Source organism: Balaenoptera physalus (genome assembly GCF_965194825.1).
Source record: "Balaenoptera physalus genome assembly, chromosome: 1".
Lineage (NCBI taxonomy): Eukaryota > Metazoa > Chordata > Mammalia > Artiodactyla > Balaenopteridae > Balaenoptera > Balaenoptera physalus.
In genome coordinates, this window is record NC_138882.1 from 122,128,878 (window position 1) to 122,151,932 (window position 23,055).

At 36.5% G+C, this 23,055-nt stretch overlaps 1 protein-coding gene across 13 annotated transcripts in view; it reads left to right on the plus strand.

The window, feature by feature from the left end:
• SSX2IP (SSX family member 2 interacting protein) overlaps nt 1–22,405 on the plus strand; it is a 42,944-nt gene extending 20,539 nt beyond the window's left edge. For 6 of the 13 annotated variants that reach the window (XM_082410198.1, XM_082410209.1, XM_082410204.1 and 3 more), the window contains 10 exons: nt 65–175; nt 1,792–1,927; nt 4,268–4,343; nt 4,413–4,602; nt 7,688–7,838; nt 9,761–9,897; nt 10,249–10,422; nt 13,862–13,976; nt 14,454–14,619; nt 18,398–22,405. In XM_082410198.1, coding sequence (XP_082266324.1) covers nt 65–175; nt 1,792–1,927; nt 4,268–4,343; nt 4,413–4,602; nt 7,688–7,838; nt 9,761–9,897; nt 10,249–10,422; nt 13,862–13,976; nt 14,454–14,619; nt 18,398–18,572 — 1,431 coding nt within the window. In that variant the 3' untranslated portion in view covers nt 18,573–22,405. The remainder of the gene's footprint in view (nt 1–64; nt 176–1,791; nt 1,928–4,267; nt 4,344–4,412; nt 4,603–7,687; nt 7,839–9,760; nt 9,898–10,248; nt 10,423–13,861; nt 13,977–14,453; nt 14,620–18,397) is intronic. The other 7 variants (XM_082410199.1, XM_082410206.1, XM_082410208.1 and 4 more) reach the window with 7 other exon arrangements.
• The last annotated feature ends 650 nt before the right edge of the window (nt 22,406–23,055 follow it).

Consider the following 23,055-nt stretch of genomic DNA (forward strand, 5'->3'; position numbering starts at 1 on the left):
TTAAGGATTCAGTTGCTCTGAATCCTATGTTAATTTTAGTCAAAATTGCATATGAATGTTTTAGGAACAACTGGAAACCTCCAGGAGAGAAATGATTGGTCTTCAGGAAAGAGACAGACAGTTACAATGCAAGAACAGGAATCTGCATCAGCTACTGAAAAATGAGAAAGATGAGGTGAGTTGTCAGTTATTGCAGATAAAGTTTAAGTGAATGTTTTTGGGTTTTTTTTTTTTTTGGAATTTGAGGTGACCATAATGGTCACTTGACTTTAAAACAAGAAAGAGCCATTTGTTCACCCTGTGTCATATTGGTCTGGAGGAACTGTGTGTATAGTGTTGTATCGCATTTAACTGAGTGGCCAGGAGCCCTCCCCACCACCCTCTCCCCCAAGTGCATCCATTTGCCCTAGTAGGTTAGTCCAGAGCTCGTGACATCCCAGTGTCCTATACCATCTGTCGTGGACTCACATGCACTGTTAACTTTTTGTCAGACACAAGGGCGCTTTAAATGCAGATCTTTTATTCTCTGCTATACCTTTACTTATATCTGGAATGCCTCTTCTTGCACTGTCTTAAATGTCAACATTGTTCATCCAGTCAGGCAATTACTTGACTAAATGGACACTCAAGTTACTGTTTAAAAAAAGCAATTCAGATTAAAAATCTCATTTTTAGGCTGAAGACATCATAATTCTAATCTCATTTTTGCTTTAGTGATGACTTAGTATTTGGACCTATAGAGTTAATGCATTTGAAATTATCTTTCAGTTTATGTAAGAAGAAATCATTATGTTTTTATTGCTCTGCAGTTTGATTTCTGATCATGTGATAACTATAAAACCATAACATTTTCAGTGTTGTATATGTTGCTTTCACTATAATTAAAGACTTTTAAGGGAGCGTATTTCTTTAAGGACCTTGTAGTGATTTAGACAGATTTGTTTTACCATATTTGATTATTTAGTAGTATATTTAGTAAGTGGGTAAGAAGTGTCTTAACTAAACCACAAGGTTACTTATACTTTTCCTTGAGTTATTTCACAGAAAATTTTGACTTAATCCGTTGATTATACTTGAAATGGTTTGACTATAATTCTTCCTCAGTGAGGATTAAGTTGAACATGATCATCTCTAGCAGAGATAAAGAATGTCAGTATAGAACTTACTTCCTTTCCAGGGCTGCCTGAGAAGTCTTAGTAGATATAAACATTGACCAGTAGTGCTTGGCATATAATATGTACTCAGCAAATGTCTGAACTCTCTGCTGTTTGTCTCACTCTAATTTGAGAACTGTTTTTGATCAGAGAAAAATGAACCTGTTTATCTACTGCCACGTGTCATGACTTATTGGCCTTGTCACAGATTGATAAAGGATAAAGTGATTCAAGTCATAAGTAAAAGGAAGTCATTACAAATGATCAGATGAAATCTACTTGCTTCAAATGAAGCTTTAATCACATTAATACTTCCATAAGAGTTTGTGGTTTCTAAATGATCAGAATCTGTATGTAGGGTGAAAGGTGTAGACAATAATTTAGAGAGTTAGCAGCTCTGGAAATTTCATAATTAAAACATGAAAACTTTATGTGCTTCATTTAATGAAATCTCATTAAATCACTCATTTAAAGAGTGATTTCCAGTGGTCACAGAGAAGGAGGAATAATCCTAGAATTCTTGAACTATTATATGAGGAGCTGAATTCTAGGACTTCTTCTCTCTATTGAATTTGTAAATTTTAACTGGGTTTACCAGTCCTAAAGAGACTCACTTAATAGAAAATGCTTTTTTTAGGTGCAGAAATTACAAAATATTATTGCAAGTCGAGCTACTCAGTATAATCATGATATGAAGAGAAAAGAGCGTGAATATAATAAACTAAAGGAACGTCTACATCAACTTGTTATGAACAAGAAGGATAAAAAAATAGGTAAGGAGCAGCTGGCTAAGATAAAGCAAAGGGAATAAATAAGCTAGTATTACACTAAGAAATAAATGTAGAGGGACTGAGCTCAATAATTCACGAAGTGTACTTTTCATGCTTTATACAGTTGATTTTAGATGGTATATATACATGTAAACTAGAAATTGAGACAACTGGTTAGTTGAAAAATAGTAATTTTGCTTTGCTCCATTAGTTGCATATAAGAATTGCATACATATTTTTTTAACATGACAGATGTAGGATTAATCCACAGAGAAAAGCTAAGCCAGAGGACACTCTAACCTTTCATAGCAAAGAACTGATTATATTAAAAATCAGGATCAGTTTCTGAGTACCAAAAGTGTGATTTTTGAGTTAACTTCATAAAATGGTTCATCAGGCCCAGTCATTCATGTCAGTTTGAGTTCTTTTAAATTAGTTTAGCTGTGCATTTTTGAAGTACAGCTGACTGTGAAAGTTTTGTTTGTTAAAGTATACTTTTTTCTATTATTCTTTTGAAACTTAATTTACAACTTATTTCATTCAAGTTTGTGCATAATTTCAAGTAAATAGTGTAGATTAAAAAGTAGAACTACACTACTCAGCCATAGAAAAGAACGAAATAATGCCATTTGCAGCAACATGAATCCAACTAGAGATTATCATACTAAGTGAAGTAAGTCAGAAGGAGAAAGGCAAACACCATATGATATCACTTATATGTGGAATCTGAAATATGGTGCAAATGAACCTATCTACAAAACAGAAACAGACTCACAGACATAGAGAATAGACTTATGGTTGCCACGGGGGAGGGGAGGAAGGAAGAGGGGTGGACTGGGAGTTTGGGGTTAGTAGATGCAAACTATTACGTACAAAATGGATTAACAACAAGGTCCTACTGTATAGCACAGGGAACTATATTCAATATCCTGGGATAAACCATAGTGGGAAAGAATATAAAAAAAGAATGTATATATGTGTAATAACTGAGTCATTTAGCTGTACAGTGGAATGTAGCACAACACTGTAAATTAACTGCAATTCAATAAAAAAAAAAATAGAACTACACACACACAAAAGTAGAGCTACACAGATAAAGTTTTGCTGGCCTGCCAAGATTCAGGGAACAGGAAATATGTGCATTGATTTATTGAAGAGTGGTTTCCCAGTGGGCTATAGGCTGTCATCTAACCTACATTATACATTATTCTGAACTTGGACTTGCATACAACAGCTGATGAGCAGATGTTTCAAGCTGTCACATGGTGGGCTAAGCCTGTTTCCAGCAAGCAGTTCAGTGTTCACTGTGTCACTGTCATTCTGTACAGCAGCGCTGTTGCAGTTATTTGAACATTTTATTTTAAAATCATTGAAAAGTTTGTGATAATTAGCAGTTAAGACAAGGTTAGAAATCTAAGTATTCTGAGATTATAAATCTTAAACTTGGACACTTATTGGTTTTTAAGATTGGTTAACCTTGTGTTCATTCATAAAGGGAATAGCAAAATTAAAGAGCAGGATGAAAGGCTAGAAGTATAAAATGCAACACTTTGTTAGAGAAGTTTATTAAATATTTAACCCTATAGCAGAGCCCTCATATTATGGTCGTCTGGCTCTTTTCCTGGTCCAGACCCAACTGGAAGTGACAGTTCTGTAATGATTTTTATCAGCTCTAAAATTATAATAACTTATTCTCATCTTTTTTCCTTCTTATGCCAACTGCTTTCATCTCTGCCTGGGGCAGAAGAGACGTTAATACTGTCAGGAGCCTTGTCTCCTTTGATGATGACGATGGTGGTGGTCATGATACAGGGCATGGCAGACTTTTTCTGTAGTGATCCAAATAGTAAATATTTTGAGGTTTGTGGGTTCTGTGGTCTTTTGTCACTCTGCCACTGTAGTGCAAAAGTAGCTATAGAAAAGAGATGAACAAATGGTGTGGCTATGTTCTAAAAAAAACTTTATTTACAAAATCAGGCAGCTGCCCACAGGCCATAGTTTGCCAACCCCGATGATAAAATAAATAATGATAATTAAATGAACGCTTATTAAGTGCTTACTGTGTTAAGTACTTTAACATTTCTTTCACTCTTCACAACTCTTTGATAGATACTTTCATTATTCCCGATTGATGAAGAAACAGGCTTAGCAGTTAAGTAACTTGCCAAGATCTCAGGCTTATGAGTGATGGAACTGGAGCTTAAAATCTGGGCTGTTTGAGCCTAAATCCTAATTTGTATACCAGGTTGACTTACGTCCCTAATGCATATAGACCGTTAGGGTTTTAAACACTTAAAAATGTATGGTAAGAATTGGTTTTGTTCTGTGTGTTCATGTTTGTAGCTATGGAAGTTTTAAATTACGTGGGGAGAGCTGATGGAAAAAGAGGCTCCTGGAGGACGGGTAAAACTGAAGCCAGGTAAGGCACAAATCAAACTGACACGTTTAATCAGACTTCCCTTTCTATACTGCATTTTCATACTGACAGTTTCTTTCTCAGGAACGAAGATGAAATGTATAAAATTCTCTTGAATGATTATGAATATCGTCAGAAACAAATCCTAATGGAAAATGCTGAACTTAAGAAGGTTCTTCAGCAAATGAAAAAGGAAATGATTTCTCTTCTTTCTCCCCAAAAGCAGAAACCTAGAGAAAGAGCAGATGATAGTACAGGAACTGTAAGTGGCTCTTTCCTCTCTAATACAGTCTTCAGATCGCTGATTAGAACAATTAAAACAGTAGATAGGTATTCTCAATGGGGACACTGTTGATATCTTGTGCAGGACACTCACTGCTGTGCTACTACCCCCAGTCACCCTGACAACCAAAAAAATGTCCCTGTAAGTTTCCAGACATGCCCTAGGAAATGATGGAGGTGATTTTCTGGGGACTTAATCTGTGCCAAGCACCATGAAAAGCACTTTATAAGCATTGTCTCATTTTAGTCTTATAATAATTGATGCTTTGGGTACTATGATTATCCCTATTTTATAGGTGAGGAAATTGAGGCACAAAAGCTATCTCAGTATCACGCATGACAGAACTAGGATTTGAATCCAAGTCTGTCTCACTCCAGAGCTCATGTTTTTAACCACTGTGCCAAATATCCTTTAAGTAGCTTAAATGTTGAGTAACTTTAGCAGGCTCTACTTTTCAGAGAGTGAAACTTTTATTAACTTTGGGAACCAAGGAATCACTTAGTCCATAAATTTATTGAATGTTCATTATGTGTTCTAGTCCCTGGAGAGAAAAAGCTGAGAAGATTTTGACTGTTTCCTTTGCCTTAGTTCAGGCTGCTAAAGCAAAGTACCATAGACTGGTTGGCTTATAAACAAACAAAAATTTATTTCTCGCAATTCTGGAGGCTGGAAATCTAAAATCAGGATGCCAGCAGGGTTGGTGTCTGTGAGGGTCCTTTTCCTGGTTGGATTGCTGACTTCTTTCATCCTCACATGGTGGGAAAAAGTGAGAGAGCTCACTGGGGCCCCATTTATGAGGGCTCCACCCTCATGACCTAATCACTTCCCTAAGATCACCCACCTCCGAATGCCATCACATTGGAGGTTAGGATTTCAACATAAGAATTTAGAGAGAACACAAACATTCAGACCATTGCATCCCACAAGAGCCTTTTTTGAGAGAGACAGGCATATAGAGAAGTAATTATTATACACATTAACAGCTATAATAGGGTGGTACAGTGTGTAAAATAAAACAATTATGGCAATCAAGAAAGGCATCACAGAGGAAGTCACATTTGAATTGGCCCTTAGTAGGTGTTTTTTGAGGTAGAAAGCCTGGGGAAATCATTTGATGAGGGCATAACATGTAGAGGTCAGAAAAAAAAGTCACATAATGGTGAAAAGGTTTTTAAACTTAGTTCTTTACATATAAATTTAAATTCTGTATTCAAGCAAGTTCACATTAGTAACTAAAATCTGAAAATAACAATGTTGATGAAAAGTAGTAATTACCAGTAAGTCACCAAACATGTTTTATTAACCTATATTTGAGGATTATTTTGTGGTTTCACAAATCAGTCCAACTGATAAGCTCATCTCTTGCCTTTTTTTTTCTTCTTTAAAAAAAGAACCTGAATGTTCTTTTTAGACTCTCCAATTTGGAGTCTGCTTGACATCTTATATTCAGTTAAGTAACCTTTTCTCGCAAAGTCTATCACTTTGGGTCAGTTCTTAACACTCACTAATACCTTGCCAGAGTTAGCATAGTTTCTGTAACTCCTGTGGTTTCTTCAGTTTTGGACCCAGCCTTTACTAATGTCTCATTACCAGCTTTTAGTCAGCAAAAGTAGGTAGTAAATCAAGGAGATCTTTTTCAGATGATAGTATCCTGTATAATTTCTCATAATTCAGATGTTGAAGTTTGGAGAAACAATAATATCTTAAGTGTATTTCCTGTTTTTTAAAAGATCCTTTTTTTCTCGATACGTTTTCTCTTAAAATTTAAGTAATTCACCCATTCCTTACTTGTAAGGAAAGATTTTGGCCCATTATAGCAAGAAGAGTAAGACATAACCTTGGAATGCCTAGGTAGCATCCAAATTTTCATTTATTATCTTGCTTAATTGTAGCCAAAATACATACCCAAAATTCAAGTTAAATGAATTTTTAATTTTTTTGTGGTTTTAGAGTTTCACTCAATCTGGCAATTATTAATGTGCAGCAGTTAATTTTAATAATGAATTTGTAGTATTCTGGTATGCCTTGAAATGTATAGCAGAGAAGGTGTATAGCAGAGAATTCTCCTTGGAAGAATTACTGTCAGGTAGCTCCAGAGTGTTGATTGGCAAGAACCAGAGTCACAATGAGCCACACCCTGGGTTTTCCCTACCTACGCCCGCTGGGAGACCTAGACCTCTACCAACCCATTGCTGACCTCAGACTATTGATACCGTTCTTCAGACTCAGTCACTCCCTCACTCCTGCTGCATCTATCAGTACGTGTGGGGACAGTCTAATCAGCCCTTCTTTCTTTTCATCGTCTCTTTTCTTCTTTTTTTTTTCCCCAGCAAGATATATTGTTCAAATTAGTTAAGTATATGTATCTACTATCCTGGATGTTAATAACAAATTAGGACCATTTTATGTAGATGCAGGTTATTATGACTTGTATACATTTAGTATTGCTTCCCTATGTTCTTTATCCTGCTTTGACTTTATTTGATCATATCAGTAAAGGTTGCTACATTTTCCTGTGATTTAATGTCTTGGTAGAATACAGAGAAAAATATCTCCAGTTTTATAAAAAAAAAAATATATGAGAAAAATAGGATTAACAGTTGCTTTTACTTTGGAGATTATTTCACAGGTTTATTTGTCAAAGCAACCAAAAATTGGAGGCCAGTTAGACTGGAGCTGTGTGACATCAGGAAAGTTAGTCTGCTTCTCTAAGCCTCAGTTTCCCCACGTGGTAACATGATTTGAGGACTAATTAACGTGTGAAAGCACCTAACACAGCATGAGACAGGTTCCTCCTCCTCACACAGTTCCATGACTTTTGTCACTGACTACATTGGGCTTCAAATTCAGCTTTGAAGAGACCTGAGTTGAGGAATTTCTATCTTCAGTATTAATTGCTTTTTCTCAAGACATTTATGTTAAGGACTGGGTCATTTATGTTTCAGATACAGCACAGAAATGATTTTGATATGTGTCTCTGACCATCAGTCTGACGACTACTGCCTGAGTGTCTAAAGCCATTTTAAGATTCTGGTCTTTCCCTCTCATCTCTGGCCACTGGTAGGTTATCTCTGATATTGAAGAAGATGCTGGGGAACTGAGTAGAGAGAGTATATGGGACCTTTCCTGTGAAACTGTGAGAGAGCAGCTTACCAACAGCATCAGAAAACAGTGGAGAATTTTGAAAAGTCATGTAGAAAAACTTGATAACCAAGGTAAGTACTGCCTGAACACAGGTGGATTGAGCTGTGACACTCAGTAAGCTGACTTCAGTCAGTCACCTGGAAAGCCAAGTTACGGGCTCAGACTGAAGTCCTTAGCTCAGTCTGGTGGTTTGAAAAGCAAGACTCTGCCTACTTCCAGACATGCAGTTTGAACCTCGCTGAGAAAAAATGCTTTGCTCTCAGAGTGAATCTCTCCGAAAAGAGGACATCATATGTCCATCGGCTCTGAGTGCAGAAGACAATTGAATAAAGTGAACTGAGTCTCTTACTGTATCATGGAAATCAGGAAAATATTAATCATAATATAGTATAAATATGAACCTTTTGCTTATTATTCCTAGATACTTGCCTATTCCTAGGTTGCTAATAATTCATTTCTAAATTATTTTCAAAATAATAGACACTTGTTGCAAAGTATCAATTAGGAAGTGTTGGGTTGGCCAAAAAGTTCGTTCGGTTAATGAATACATTGTTCAGTAAGGTTCTTGGGTCACTTGTAGACATGTGGATGGACCTAGAGACTGTCATACAGAGTGAAGTAAGTCAGAAAGAGAAAAACAAATATTGTCTATTAACGCATATATGTGGAATCTAGAAAAATGGTATAGATGAACTGGTTTGCAAGGCAGAAATAGAGACACAGATGTAGAGAACGAACATATGGACACCAAGGGGGGAAAGCAGGGGCCGGACGATGGTGGTGGGATGAATTGGGAGATTGGAATTGACTGTATACACTGATATGTATAGAATAGATAACTAATTAAAAAAAAAAAGAAAATTCTTTAAAAAAAAACAAAATAATAGATATTCGATGCAAAGTATCAATTAGGAGGTATTGGGTTGGCCAGAAAGTTCGTTCGGTTAATGAATATATCGTTCTTGGTGGAAATGAAAAATGTCTTTTATTTTTACTTTAAAACCGAACGAACTTTTTGGCCAACCCAATATATAAAGTAGAATATTCAGGTCTCTGTTCCCTATGTGTAACACCTAATAGTTTGGTGCATACCTTTCTAGACCTTTCTCTGTGTGCTCACAAAATATTTATTTTAAGTGTATACAAACCAAAAATTGAATATTACATGTTTTTTGCCTACACTGTGCTTTTTTCACTTAACAGTCTATTATTTTAGATACCACTTCTTGTCATTATAGATAGTATAAATAGATATATGTGGATGAATATATCCTTATTTTATATTTGTTAAGATTCGCATGCTTTTAAATCAAGAAAATTAAGATTCCTGCTAAGTAAATGAAGTCTATTTAAAGAAAATTTATTCTAAATGGTCAAAAATGACACACTCAGTGCTAACTGTCTCCAAAAGTGAAGAGCAGTCAGCAAAATTATAGTATCAAAATTACTTTACATGAGATTTTATTGATTTCAGTCATCATTGTCTATTAGTAAATAGCAAGTATTTTTGGACTTCATATTTGTTGAATTTAATAACAGCAAGATTTGTAGCACTGCACTGATCTTTGGGGAAGTGTCAAAAGAACATAGGTTATGAATGTTAATTTTTCTGTGAATATAGGTTGTACATTTTTAATTAGGACACAATCGTGAATAAATATGAATTACAGATTAAATGTTGGCAGTAGAGCTCTGTAAGTAAGGATATCATTTAGTCCAGAAATAGCATGAATTTATAGTTGCCATGAACTCCTTAGAGCTGCTTTGTGCTTTTTAAAATTTTTTAGTGTTAAAATAATATACATTTTATTTTATTTTATTATAGCTTATGGAATTTTTAAAGGGCAAAGGAAATACCTACCTTTTAGAAAACCTGCAAGATTCCAGAAAGGGAAAAGTTCTGAGAGCCTTGATTTTTAAATATATGTCCCCAAACACCATAAACTAAAATGATGATTGTAACGTTTATGTCAAATTACTGGTTTTGTGTTAGTTTCAAAGGTACACGTAGAAGGTTTTAATGATGAAGATGTAATCTCACGACAAGACCATGAACAAGAAACTGAAAAACTTGAGTTAGAAATTCAACAGTGTAAAGAAATGATTAAAACTCAGCAGCAACTTTTACAGGTAAATGCGAGGCACCTTTTAAAACTGTTCTCCCCTGTGAAGGGTCAGAATTTTACTTAATCTTACTATATTTTTACTCCTTTACTTTATAAGATCTGTAGCATTTGACATTTTTCAGTCTAAACTAAGTTCTGTGCTTGCCCAGAGATAGACCACGTAGCACTCCTTAGTAGGGGCTTTGCCAGTTAGAAGCATTTGGGAAATGAGACTCCTCATTTCAGTTGACTTTCTGATTCTTTATCATTTCTCTCCTTCCCCTAAAGTTTGACCTGCTTTTCCCTTGCGTTCATTTCAACTTGCTGGAGTGTTGCAGGGACACTCTGGAACTTACTATGTTTTAAAATTTAATAGCAGCAGCTTGCTACTGCGTGTGATGATGACACCACTTCACTGCTACGAGACTGTTACTTGTTGGAAGAAAAGGAACGCCTCAAAGAAGAATGGTCCCTATTTAAAGAGCAAAAGAAGAATTTCGAGAAAGAAAGACGAAGCTTTACAGAAGCAGCTATTCGCCTAGGATTGGAGGTATTTTAAGCAATTGGCTTTCTTTGTAGAGCGTTTGAAGGTCCTGGAGAGGTCAGCAGAATGCATCTAAGTTCTGCTTTTTCTTGTTTCTTTGCTATCCATTTTTTTTCTCAAGTATTTTACCAGTGATTTCACAAATAGCTTGAAATGGAAGCTATAATAGAAGGATATCATTCTGCCTTTACCAGATTTGGAATTGAAACATTTTTGTATTGAAAAAAAATTTTTTTATTGAAAAAACTATAAGCATTTATCATCCCTTTTGGGTGGCTTTCTTTATTTTATTTTATTTTGTTTTGTTTTGTTTTGTTTTAAGTTATTTTTTTGGCTGCATTGGGTCCTCGTTGCTGCATGCCGGCTTTCTCTAGTTGTGGCGAGCAGGGGCTACTCTTCATTGCGGTGCATGGGCTTCTCATTGCAGTGGCTTCTCTTGTTGCAGAGCATGGACTCTAGGGGCACAGGCTTCAGTAGTTGAGGTGTGTGGGCTCAGTAGTTGTGGCTCATGGGCTCTAGAGCGCAGGCTCAGTAGTTGTGGTACATGGGCTTAGTTGCTCTGCGGCGTGTGGCATCTTTCTGGACTGGGGATCGAACCCGTGTCCCCTGCATTGTCAGGCGGATTCTTAACTGCTGTGCTGCCAGGAAAGTCCGTTGGGTGGCTTTCTACTGTTAAGGGTTTAGCTTCACACAAGAGATTTCTTTTGGGCATCTGTCATGTCTCCACTGTCAGTAGGTGTAGAGTCAGAAGAGAGTGCAACCAAAAACATGTCTTCTGTTTTAAAAAAAGGGGGTTAGGGGTAGAATACAGTAAAAATAAAGTTCTCCCCCTCTCTCTCTCCATCCCCTTACCCAGGGATGAATGCATTAACAGTTTGATGAACTGTGTGTGTATACACTTCGACAGGTCGCTTTTTTATTTAGCAGTGTATTACCTACATATTTCCTTTTCAAAAATTAGAGAAGTAATGTCTGAAAATGGTTTAAAAAAAGAAACTCAATCCATACAAAAAGCTACAAGGTAAGACAGTACCCTCCATTCTTATCGCCAGTTTCATTCCTCAGAAGTAACCACTGTTAAAAGTTTGTGATTCTTCTGGGAAGTACTATTTTAACTTGAAATAAAGTTCAACCTTTTTTCTTGATATAAGCCTATCGATCCCCCACTATGAAAGATAAGGAGTTTTGTGTTTTTAGCATGCCTCCCATCTACACTGTTTCTCATTTACATATGATTTCTTCATAATATTTTTACTTTTTTAAGCTACTTTTTAAAGAATTATTTCTCCTGGTTGACTTTTTTGCTTTAAGTAAATTTGTTTAATGCTTCCATTTCAGGTTTCCTCAACTTCAGACAGTATAGGTTTATCCCTGAGACAAAAGATGAGGACATCCTTGTAGTTACCCTTGTTGCACTGCTCTTACCCTTCGACTCCCCAGATTTTGTCTGTGATATTAGTTTTCATTGTCAAGTATTATCACGTTTATATTCTGTCTTTTAATACAATTCAGGTGTAAGTACTTTGTCTAAGATTGAGACTTAAGAATTAAAAACCAGAAAGAACTTTGGTAACATGGTGATTATGTAAATGTTATTCATTCTGTAGCCAAGTAATTTTTTTGGACACATAAAAAATATTCTGTTATTAAGATTTTGCCACATGGAAGAAAATCTTCCATGTATCACTGTGTAGTAAATACTTTGACTTTCTTTGTAGCTTCCTTTATGATTTCCTGAATCAGATTCAACTTATATCTCATGTTATTCTCTTTCTTCAGTTCCTTTTCCAATTTGCTGTATTACGTTCTTGAGTAAGTTTTTCATAAGTAGTGTGTGAGTGAAAAATATTCTGAATTCTGGAATATGTAAAAAATACATTCTTAGTTGATTGGTTTGGCTGGATATAGAATTTAGTTTTCTAACTTTTCCCCTCAAAACTTTTGAGTTATTCCATTTCTTCCAGTGTTTTGTTTTGCTCATGAGAAGCCTGGCTGTAATATAACCTGTATTACTTTGTAGATACCTGTGTTTTGTTTTTCCCCCTCTCTGGAAGCTTTTGGAATTTTATGTTCTTAAGAGTTCTGCAATTTTACCAGGATACGTCTGGGTAGCTCCTTTCAGCCTGAAGACACTATATTTCTTCAGTTTAGGGATACTTTCTTCAATTCTGTGTTTTTTCCTTCTTCTCTTGCATTCTGGAAATTCTGTTAGACAAATGTTTTGCCTTCTGACTACATCTATAGATTGACTTTATGTTCTGGATTCAGGAATATTTTCTCACTCTTATCTTGGGCATCACCAACCTGGTATTCAGCAAAGGTCAGTTTTATTATTCACTTCATCCACTGAGTTTTTATTTCAGAATTTATCTTTTAAGTTCTCTAATGTCCTTATTGTTTGCTTTTTTTGGTATACCATTATATTTTACAAATATTCATAAATCTGTCTGATAATTTGTGTTATTTGAAAAAAAAGTTTATCTTTAATTGTTTCCCTTGGCCAGTTCTCTTTATTTATCCTGGCCGTTTTTCTTTTATGCTGTTAGTTTTCTTCAAATGTCTGGTGATCCATGATTTTGTATTAATATTTATGAATGAAAGACTATATGCTATCTTAAGTAGCTGACATGACCTTCCTCTGTAATTATGAAAGTCTATGTCATCAATAGCTATCTTCCTCAGGAGCAAAAACAGTTTGCACCAGCATTTCCTCCTGTCTTATGGGATCACCTGTGTTTCTGAGCCCGTATCCCCCCCCCCCCCACCCCTGACGCTACTCCAAGAGATACTCTTGCTGCTTTGCATACCACTCCCCATTCTCTGCCTGAGACTCTATCTGCCTCTGGTCACTGAGGACAGTGGGGCCAGTGAAGGATGGGAAGGAAGTACGAGAGACCCGAGGGGAGAGGGAGAATTTAGGATTGCTAATTAGCTATTCAGAAGGAGGAGGTTTGACATAGGCCCTCTGTGGTCTAGTGGTGACGGCTGCTAGTACTGGGAGATGGTTGGAGGATGAGAGCAGTGCTTGATGAAGTCATATCTCCTTTTTTTTTTTCAAGTGATTAGTTTACAATGGGGTAAATGTCAGTTTTTCTGTTGTTTGTAATCTTATATTTACCATGTTTTGTGTGTTCAGAAGTTGTGCTCATATTCCATATGTTTAAAGTTATGCTAACATGCTTATTATTTTGTGTTATACACTTGAATTTATTCAGAATTGATGTGAAAATAGTTGGCTTGTCAGGAGAAATAGGTGAATTTTTATTTTTTAAACATAATTTTCTTAAATGAAATTTTTCTTAGTTTTCTAGGGTTAATTCCTTTGACTAAATATATAGAGATAATCAGAGAGCAGACACAAATAGCTAGAGAAATCGTGTGAAATGGCAATTGTGTGAATGTTGAAGTATTGATCGGTATTTCTTTGGTTTGCTTGTTATGGTAGAGAAAGGCATTTGAAGAAGAAAGAGCCAGTTGGTTAAAGCAACAGTTTCTAAATATGACTACCTTTGACCACCAGAACTCAGAAAATGTGAAACTTCTCAGTGCCTTCTCAGGAAGTGAGTACTTCATAAACTCTTTAATCTGAAAACGCATGTAAATAAAGTAGATAATTATTAATATATAACTTAAGCAGTCACCAGTAAGAACTCTCTAATTGGAACTAAAAATTAACTTTGATATTTTATTTACTGTAGTCAAAATAGAAATGACAGGAGGACTTTGCATACCCAGAGCAACTTATGTTGTGAGTGTAATAATGTCAAGTTTTGAAAATTCACAATCTAGAAATATTTTTTAAACTAGATCCTTCTAAATGTTTGTGGACAGTGCATAACAAAGATCACCGGATTAGCTAGACTAGACTCATAGGGCCACAGTGGATATTTAGATTAATTTGTTCTCTCACACCTCACTTAGAACTGCAAATGAATCTAGTCTAGGACCCTAGTTAATTACCTTCACTATATTTAATGCTTTTCCAGATGTAGTGCCTTTTTTCCTTCTTTTTTTTTCTTTTTTTCTTTTTTAAACAGGTTCTGATCGGGACAACCCTACAGTGCACTCGAGGCCACGGCAGAAGAAGCCTCACGGTGCGCCTAGTGGGTCTCCAGTTTGCATGTCTAAACTTACTAAGTCTCTTCCTGCTTCTCCTTCTACTTCAGACTTTTGCCAGACGCGTTCCTGTGTATCTGAACATAGGTACTGGTCTATAGGTGATCTTCTCACATGTTTGTTAAAGTGCTAGAGTTGCGTTGCAAAGGAAAAGTTGGCGTGTCTAGGACGAGCACCAGTAGAGACTCTGGAGAGGAATTGAGTAGATTGACTCATTCATTGTACAAATATTTATTGGGTATCCTATAGACACCTGTTAGGTTCTGGGAATACAGCAGTGAACAAGGTAGCTCTGGTCCCTGTCTTCTGCGAGCCAAGTCATATAATGTGATTCTTTTTACTTCACATGTAAAATACAATTTAAAATACAATCTTATTTCAGGAGTTACTTAATAATTTAATTGTATTGAATAGAAGGATATTGTTTTGATAGTTTCTGTAGAGTACCTATTTTAGAGTTTCTTGTGGTATGCCCATTTTATTGGTGTGGAAGGACAAAGACCCGAGAAAAGCCCCCTCCCCTTGACTGGTGAAGAGGATCTGTGCCCAAGGATGACAGGGTAGACAAAGTTGCTCCCCACCCCCAGGAGAGCCAGATACTGCTTTTGACTGATGCATTGTTGTATTTTCCTCTGTCTTAAGTTGTTACATCGTTTTCTAAGGTATAATATCAGTACTCTACCTCAGAGCCTATTCCAAGATTAATTTTGAACTAAGGAGATAGAACATTCCTAGGGAGATAGAGAGGAGTAACAAAGAGCAAAGGGACATGTCGCCAAGTGTGGTGGTGACCGCTCTCCTCTTCATTAACGTAGGAGACAGTGGCACGAGGGCCTTCCCAGGTGCCTTAGAAAGCGGGAGCCAGGGCTGCAGCACAGTTGGCCTGTTGTAGTGAGAGAGAGACTGGCGTGCAGCTAAGTGCTGAAGACGCCAGCTAGCCCTTGGACCAAGAATTGTTAAATAGTTAAATTTTTAAACAAAAATATGAAGTTTTAAAAAAGGACAAGGCACTCTCATTTGTAGTTGGCCTTTAAAAGGATTAGGACTCTAAGTAAACACTGGGGGGCAAAAAAGGAGCTGGGGGAAGAGTCCTCCAGGCAAGTGTAGGAACCCTGAGGCGGGACACGGGCGTGTTTGTGGATGGCGAGTGTAGTTAGTGAGCAGGACCCAGAGGTGTGAGGGTGGGAGGTAGCATTATGTAAAAGTTCACATGTATACACAGGTAGAGGGAATGAGGTCAGGGACGCTGCGTACCCGTCACCCAGGTTCAGCAGTTATCAACTCATGACTGATACTGTTTATACCCAGCCCGCTCTGCTTGTGCTCCCACACGCACTTGCGATTTCATTTGTCAACTATGTTAGTCTGTACTTGCAAGTCGGATATTGTTCTAAGGGCAATGGAAAAGCATTGGAGACCTTTTAAGTGAGATAATGATTTTTTTAAAATCCAAGTTTTAAAAAGATTACTTCATTTTATTATATGAGAAACAGATTGTAGGAGCACAAGCCAGGAGAGCCAGTTAAGAAACATCAGTGGAGTTGAGGTGAGAGATGTGGTAATTTGCACCCTAGGGTCATTACATGAAGACAGAACTGTGCTTGGATTTAGGCTGTGTTTTGCAGTTAGAGCCAATAGGTTGATGTGTGAAATATGGGAAGTTAAAGTTTGTTTAATTTACAATCAAAAGATAATATAAGCTCAGAGTATTTTCTTACATAGAATGTTATTGAAGCCCCCAAATTTGACCAATGAGAACTCTGTGTATAGATTTAGACAGACATTCTGCTCACCATTTACAAATACAGGCAGCCCTCGGAGATGTTGCAGATTCAGTTCCAGACCACTGCAGTAAAGTGAGTATCGCAACAAAGTGAGATACTCAAACTTGTTGGTTTCCCAGTGCATATAAAAGTTATGTGTGCACTGTACTGTAGTCTGTGAAGTGTGCAATAGCATTATGTCTAAAAAAACAATGTGCGTACCTTAATTAAAAAATACTTTATCACTAAAAAATGCTAATTCGTCTGACAACCCAGGGTTGCCATAACCCTCTGTTTGTAAAAAAAAATACAGTATCTGCAAAGTGCAATAAGTTGAAATGCCATAAAACGAAGTATGCTTGTAATGCATTCTGTACCTAAAAGAGAACATAGCTTAGTTGCCTCAATTATTTTTATGTATTTAAAATTTTTACTTTGTTACATAATTATTTTTAGTTGTAAAGTATTTAACATAAATATTCCTTGAAGACTTTGTTTTGTGTTTAATAAAAAGTCCAACAGTTAGTACCTGCACCATAGGGTACTGTGAGATTCGGTACCAATATATGTAAAGCACTTAAAACAGTACTTGGTCCATTGTAAAACTTCAATAACAGGCTATAAAAATAAAAATATATGTAAACATAAGTGGATTATAAAAATGCTTTTCTGTTTTTTGTGTTCAAGAGCTATACTGAACAATGTCAGTGGCATAGAAACAGAATTTTGGATCTTAAAGAAATTTCATTAAGCTGTTCACAGATACTGGCCACTGAGGGTAAAACAAAAGAGTCATGTAACTAGTTATCAGGAGAGAAGCTGTGCAGCTTGACATCGTTCTTGAAATTTTAAATTATTTGGTATATTTGGATTCCTGCTCCTAAAGCACCTTGGATCTGGGTTTGTAATAAGATTATGACAAAATAATGAGGAATATTTGTAGCTAATTTCTACAGCAACATCCTCATTGCTCCTTCACTGTAGAGAGGAATGTTACATACGGGCTGTGCCTGGATTCCCTGCAAAGTACCTCTTGTACTAAGTTACGTAGAGAACTTAGTTCATCATTGATCTCATCTCATCTGAGACAGCAGGGATTCTGAATCTGAATTATAAGCAAGTTCCTTTTTTTTTTTAAGCAAGTAAGTGTAAGTAAAATTGTCAATTATGTTTTTGGTTTAGCGTTTTAGAATTAAAGCAACTCAGTTTTTTTTAGGATTGCCACATTATAAGGTTGAGTTAGTTAACCAAAGTCACACCAAAAAATGAACATTTAGGCAAAAGAAGTTTTGTGAAAAAAATTACGTAAGATATTCAGTTGATAAAAATGTATTGTTCATTGGTTCAATCCCATGATTTGCAAGTAATCATTTAACTAAATTTACTCGTTTTGAGGCTGGTTGCAGAGCGTACCTCAGACTGTATCTCTGAAGCTAGGGACTGTGTCTGTGTTCAGACACTTCGATTGTTATTGTCCGACACTTGAAGTTAATTGCGCATCATCGTTAAGTGCTTAGTGTGTGTTAACTCATTTAGTTCCCACCCCAACCCTGTGAGGTGTAGGTTCTATTATTATTTCCATTTTACAACTGAGGAAGCTGAAGAACAGGGAGGGTTAACTTGCCCGAAGTGACGTAATAAGTGGTCCAGCTGGGATGTGAGCATAAACCATCTGTTCAGGGTCTGGACTCCTAACCACTTTGTAGGCACTCATTAAATATCTGCATGAGTGAACGGATGGAGGATGAAAGCATGCATGAACAGATGGATGAGTGAAGAAAGAAACTATAAAGAGATTAGAAACTAGTGACAGAAAGACAGGGGTGTGGGGAACATTAGCTTTCAAAACTCACGTGTTCTCTATCTACCTTAGGCTCTAGCTGGGTAGCATCCTTCACAGTAGACTGAACAGATAAATAAAATAAATAGATGGATAGATAAAAGTGACCATGTTGAAACACGTTTGTGTTCTTGACCAGTGTGTCCTCAAAATTTACTTAGCATGAGACAAGGGAGTAATCAGATTTTAACATTCAGGCATATCTAAGGTATGAAAGGAGGAGGAGATGATGATGAAGATCTCCCTTTTCTTTCCCCAACAGTTCCATCAGTGTACTAAATACAACCCCTGAAGAATCTAAGCCAAATCAGGTTGGAAGAGAATGTACAAATCAGAAGTGGAGCGTGGCATCAAGGCCTGATTCACAGGAAGGTGGCTATAGTGGACGCTCCTCGACCTACGCAAATTCTCACGTAGAGAAGGATGACTTACCTTAGACATGTGAACTGGGGTTTTTTTTTTTCATTAACATGCTCATCAAATTTCACATCTGAGTTGAAACAGGGTGTGTTATAAAGTCAATCATCTCTAATAATTTAAAATGGTCTTTGTTGTTTGTTTGGACTTCCCTGTTCCTCCCCCAAAGAGCTAAAATGTTAAATCTATTTAAAAGGATATAAAAGCTTTGGATATGTATTTTTAGTAACAGAAGCACCTGGTTCTGTGAATAAAGGAATGTATAAACGTTTGGATGGAAACAAAGCACTAGAATGAGTTTCCTCTTATAGGTATTAAAAATAGCACTTTTAGGAAACTGATTATTGTAAATGTTTAATTTTGTCTCATATAGAGTTGGCATTGGAAGTTTAGCCTTTTCCTTGAATGTATACTGTCGCTTTTTAACAAAGCAAGTTATATATTTATTATGTTTAGTGTGATTTGTAATACCCTCTTTCATATGTTTTAAATAAAGTAAAATTTATGTATGTTTTGTACATAGATATACATGATTATGTTAAGAGGCTTTAAGATTTAAAGATTTTACACATCCATAATTATAGTATTTCATGCCAATAAAATTTTTATTAGTGATATTCTGTTTACAGATGTATTAGAGCCATTGCCACATTATGCTTAAGAATTTTTTGAACCCATCTGAGCAATAAATACTGAAAAGCTATTCCATGAAGCCAAGTTCTTTAGATCATTAACATTACTAATGTTACATTTTGGAGATTTCTACAGCATTAGGTTTTTTTAATATGTAGGATATTACAATTTTTCAAAGGATTATTGATTTTAGCGTAATAGAGGTAAGACAAGAAGAGTACCTTTGGATGAAACAATTTAAGAATATTGGCTTAGGATATTTGGATGATAGAAGATTATTAAGGTATTTAAGATGTTTGGATGGTGATATTTTCTCTACCAGATGGGTACCCATACCGTAACACCTATACCAGCAAAGGCTTTGTATAGTTGCCAATAATTCATTAATAATTTTTCAATGAGATATTTACTGATAAGGAAATCTGATAGCATAAAAGCATCAGATTTTATAGTCCAGATACGATACTCTGGACAAACTTGCCGTTTCATTTTCAGGACTGACTGCATGTTTCTTCATGGTTGTTATTATTATTGATAGTAAGAATAATGTAAGTGTGGGCCCAAGCACTTTCTTAGAATTTTCATCAGAAAGCTTTAAGTACCAAACTCAATTTGTCTCTGCATGTAGAAGCCTACACATATCCAGTCCTTGCTGTAGGTATTGTAGTTTAGGCCCATCTGCCTTCCTATTTTCTAGCAGTTTAACCATTTGTATTCACTCGCCTGGTTGTGGCTGTTCAATTTAAATTTGTCATGTTAAAAAGTACTTTTGTCATCCACTCACTATATATATAACTCTTTGGGGTTGCGTAGCAGCAGCCATTTTTTCAGGGTTAATAGCATATTATTGAGTATCTTGTAAGACATTAGTGAAAGTACTCATGAGAAAGTACCACATTTATAGTCTCAAAAAGCTGGCTCTTGAGCAAAAGCACATTAGTCACCACATTCAGCTTGGTGCATGCCCCTTCTTTACCATTTAAAAATATTAGAAATGATGCAGAATTTCAGAAGTAGTACCATACTCCAAAGGAAGAAACAGCTGTGATATCCTTCTTTTGCTATTGAGCAATAACGTGATCAAAGAAAAGCAATCACATTTTCTAAATAGGCAGTGATATATTTGTCAGGAATTGGGGGGTTTTTTTCAGGGGTTTCCATGATATACTTGGCTAGAAACAGTGTTCTAATTTTTAGAGTAATCTCTTATTTTAGGAATATTGCATTCCACAATGATGAATTTCTACAAAGCAGCATCAGTTTTTTGTTTTTTTCATTTTAAAGTTGGTTGAATTCTCATATTGGAAAGAAAAATTCCCTTGAGACTTACTGTGAAATCTAAGGTGTGAAAGAAACAGGAAAATGAAAGCCAGGATCATTGTGCTTTTGATAAAAGATCTGCCAGTAGTTGTATGTTTTACTTAACAGCGTAGAGTTTGCTTTACATTCCAGCTCCAATGATGATTCCTAGTCTCGCTAAACTTCCCAGAATGTTGAAACAGTTTCCATGCTGGATAACTCCTGACTCCACACATAAGACTCCTAGATTTTATTTCCCTTCCCTCTCTAGGTGTTTGCAGTGTACTAGTAATACAGCCGTGCTGCAGTCTTGCATTTAGCCACGACGAGGTGAGAGCACCATGTTCACTTTTGCTTGAAAGTCCTCCTGACCATCTTCAGTGTCTTCTTGTTCATCAGGATGCAGATCTGAAACATTCTGTGCCTTATTTGTTTTTATCCATTTTGAATTTTCAAAGCATAAAAGTGGCAAAGAAAATTTAAGAGATTTTATTTCCTACTCTTAAATTTTTATATCTTCAATTTATGATGAGAAACTTAATAGAAGAACAATCCTACCAGAAAATTAAAATTAAACTTAATAAATAGGTACTTTCTTGTAGAAGCAATGTATTAAATGTTTAGATTCACGGAACAATCCACGGCAAATTGTTTTCCTCATGGTATAATTAAAATACTGTCGTACTTAGAGTTGCATTTTTCGTACCTTTGCTGACCAGACTTGTTCATACGCCTGTGGTAACACTTTTTGTGGGGAAACATATTCCATGGTGCATGGTGAGAAGGAGAGCGCCCTAGAATCCAGTTTTGACCTGTCCTGGTGGAGCATTTGAAAACGCCCAGAATGCCAGGAGAGGTTTTGCAGTGTGTACGCGCAGAACGCTGTGAGCTAGCAAACCCCTTCTGTGATTGCCCTGTTGTAAAAGTCTTGAACACCTGTTGCCTGATGTAAATCATGTTCTTATTTCTAGATTGGATTTAAATTAAGTATGGGTCTTGGAAGTCTAGTAAATATACTTCTTCCTATGTTTGTCCTTAATTTTTTTCATTCTTTTCATAAGCATATAAAGTAGCTGCTGTGTGTCAGGACTTATTACTACCTTCTAGTTACTGGGGAGAGAAAGACAACTAAGCATGCTCCCTGCCACTGAGAATCTCTGGGTTGAGTGGAAGACCAGCTATATTAACCTAAATAGTCATAAACAATGGGAGATGCTGTTCAGACATTCGGTCTGGTGATAAAACTTGGACTCATTGTTCTGCTCCAGGACCACGTATCCATCTCCCAACAGTGACGTGGCAAGCTTCTAGTTAAAGAGTCTTTGCATTATTTCCTATGGGAAGAACTATGTAATTAATATATTACTGTTTTGTTTTTGTTGGGTGTTTGGTTTTGTTTTTGTTTTCTACAATCAAAATACCTGCAAAGCAGCATTAAGAATTTCTGCCCACAGGGCTTCCCTGGTGGCGCAGTGGTTGAGAATCTGCCTGCCAATGCAGGGGACACGGGTTCGAGCCCTGATCTGGGAAGATCCCACATGCCGCGGAGCAACTAGGCCCGTGAGCCACAATTACTGAGCCTGCGCGTCTGGAGCCTGTGCTCCGCAACAAGAGAGGCCGCGATAGTGAGAGGCCCGTGCACCGCGATGAAGAGTGGCCCCCGCTTGCCGCAACTAGAGAAAGCCCTCGCACAGAAATGAAGACCCAACGCAGCCATAAATAAATAAATAAATAAATAATAAAAAAAAAAGAATTTCTGCCCACAAGAACATGTATTATTATCTAATAGGAAAAGAATTTACAAAGATTTGGGCCATGTAGATAAGGATAATGAGATAGGTTAGTCTAGTCATTTCTCTAAATATGATGTTTTTTTCAGGTTGGATGTAGATTAAAGTGGAATGGACTGATTAAATTATTTGATTTATATAAAAATACTTCACTTGACTCGTTGGTTTTTTTGTTTTTTGTTTTTTTTTTAACATTTACAAATACCTGATTTCAGAGGTCTTAGGAGGTACTGTAATGCCAGTGATACATAAAGATCCTGGTAGAGATCCTCTTCTATTTTAGATTCAGAAATACTTATACCTCATATGATGCTTAACCCATAGTGAGCACATAACATTTATTAATGAGAGAGATGACATACTAATGAAACAAGTAGCACATCACTTCATTGGCATGAATGGACTAAATTTCAGGTCAAAATCCTGAAACTCTTCTTTCTCAGGAGGGTTAGGAGCCTTTTTTTTTGGTTGATTTCCAGCCCTATCTAGCTTGGTTCCTCGCACAGAAAATTGGAATAGAGTAGGCCATTCTACAATGAAAAACACCAAACTTGTGTGGTTCAATACAAAAATTGAATTCTTGCTCATGACATGACCAATGTGGATTGGGCGGTCTGCTCCATGGCCCGCAATGTTGTCAGATCGGGGAAAGAGCAGACTGGCAGGTGATGGTGGATAGTAAGAACCAGATCTGAAAGAGACACGCACATTGCTTTGTCCACAACCTAGACCTACAGCCTCAACCTAACAACAAACAAGACTGGGAGATGCAGAAAATGAG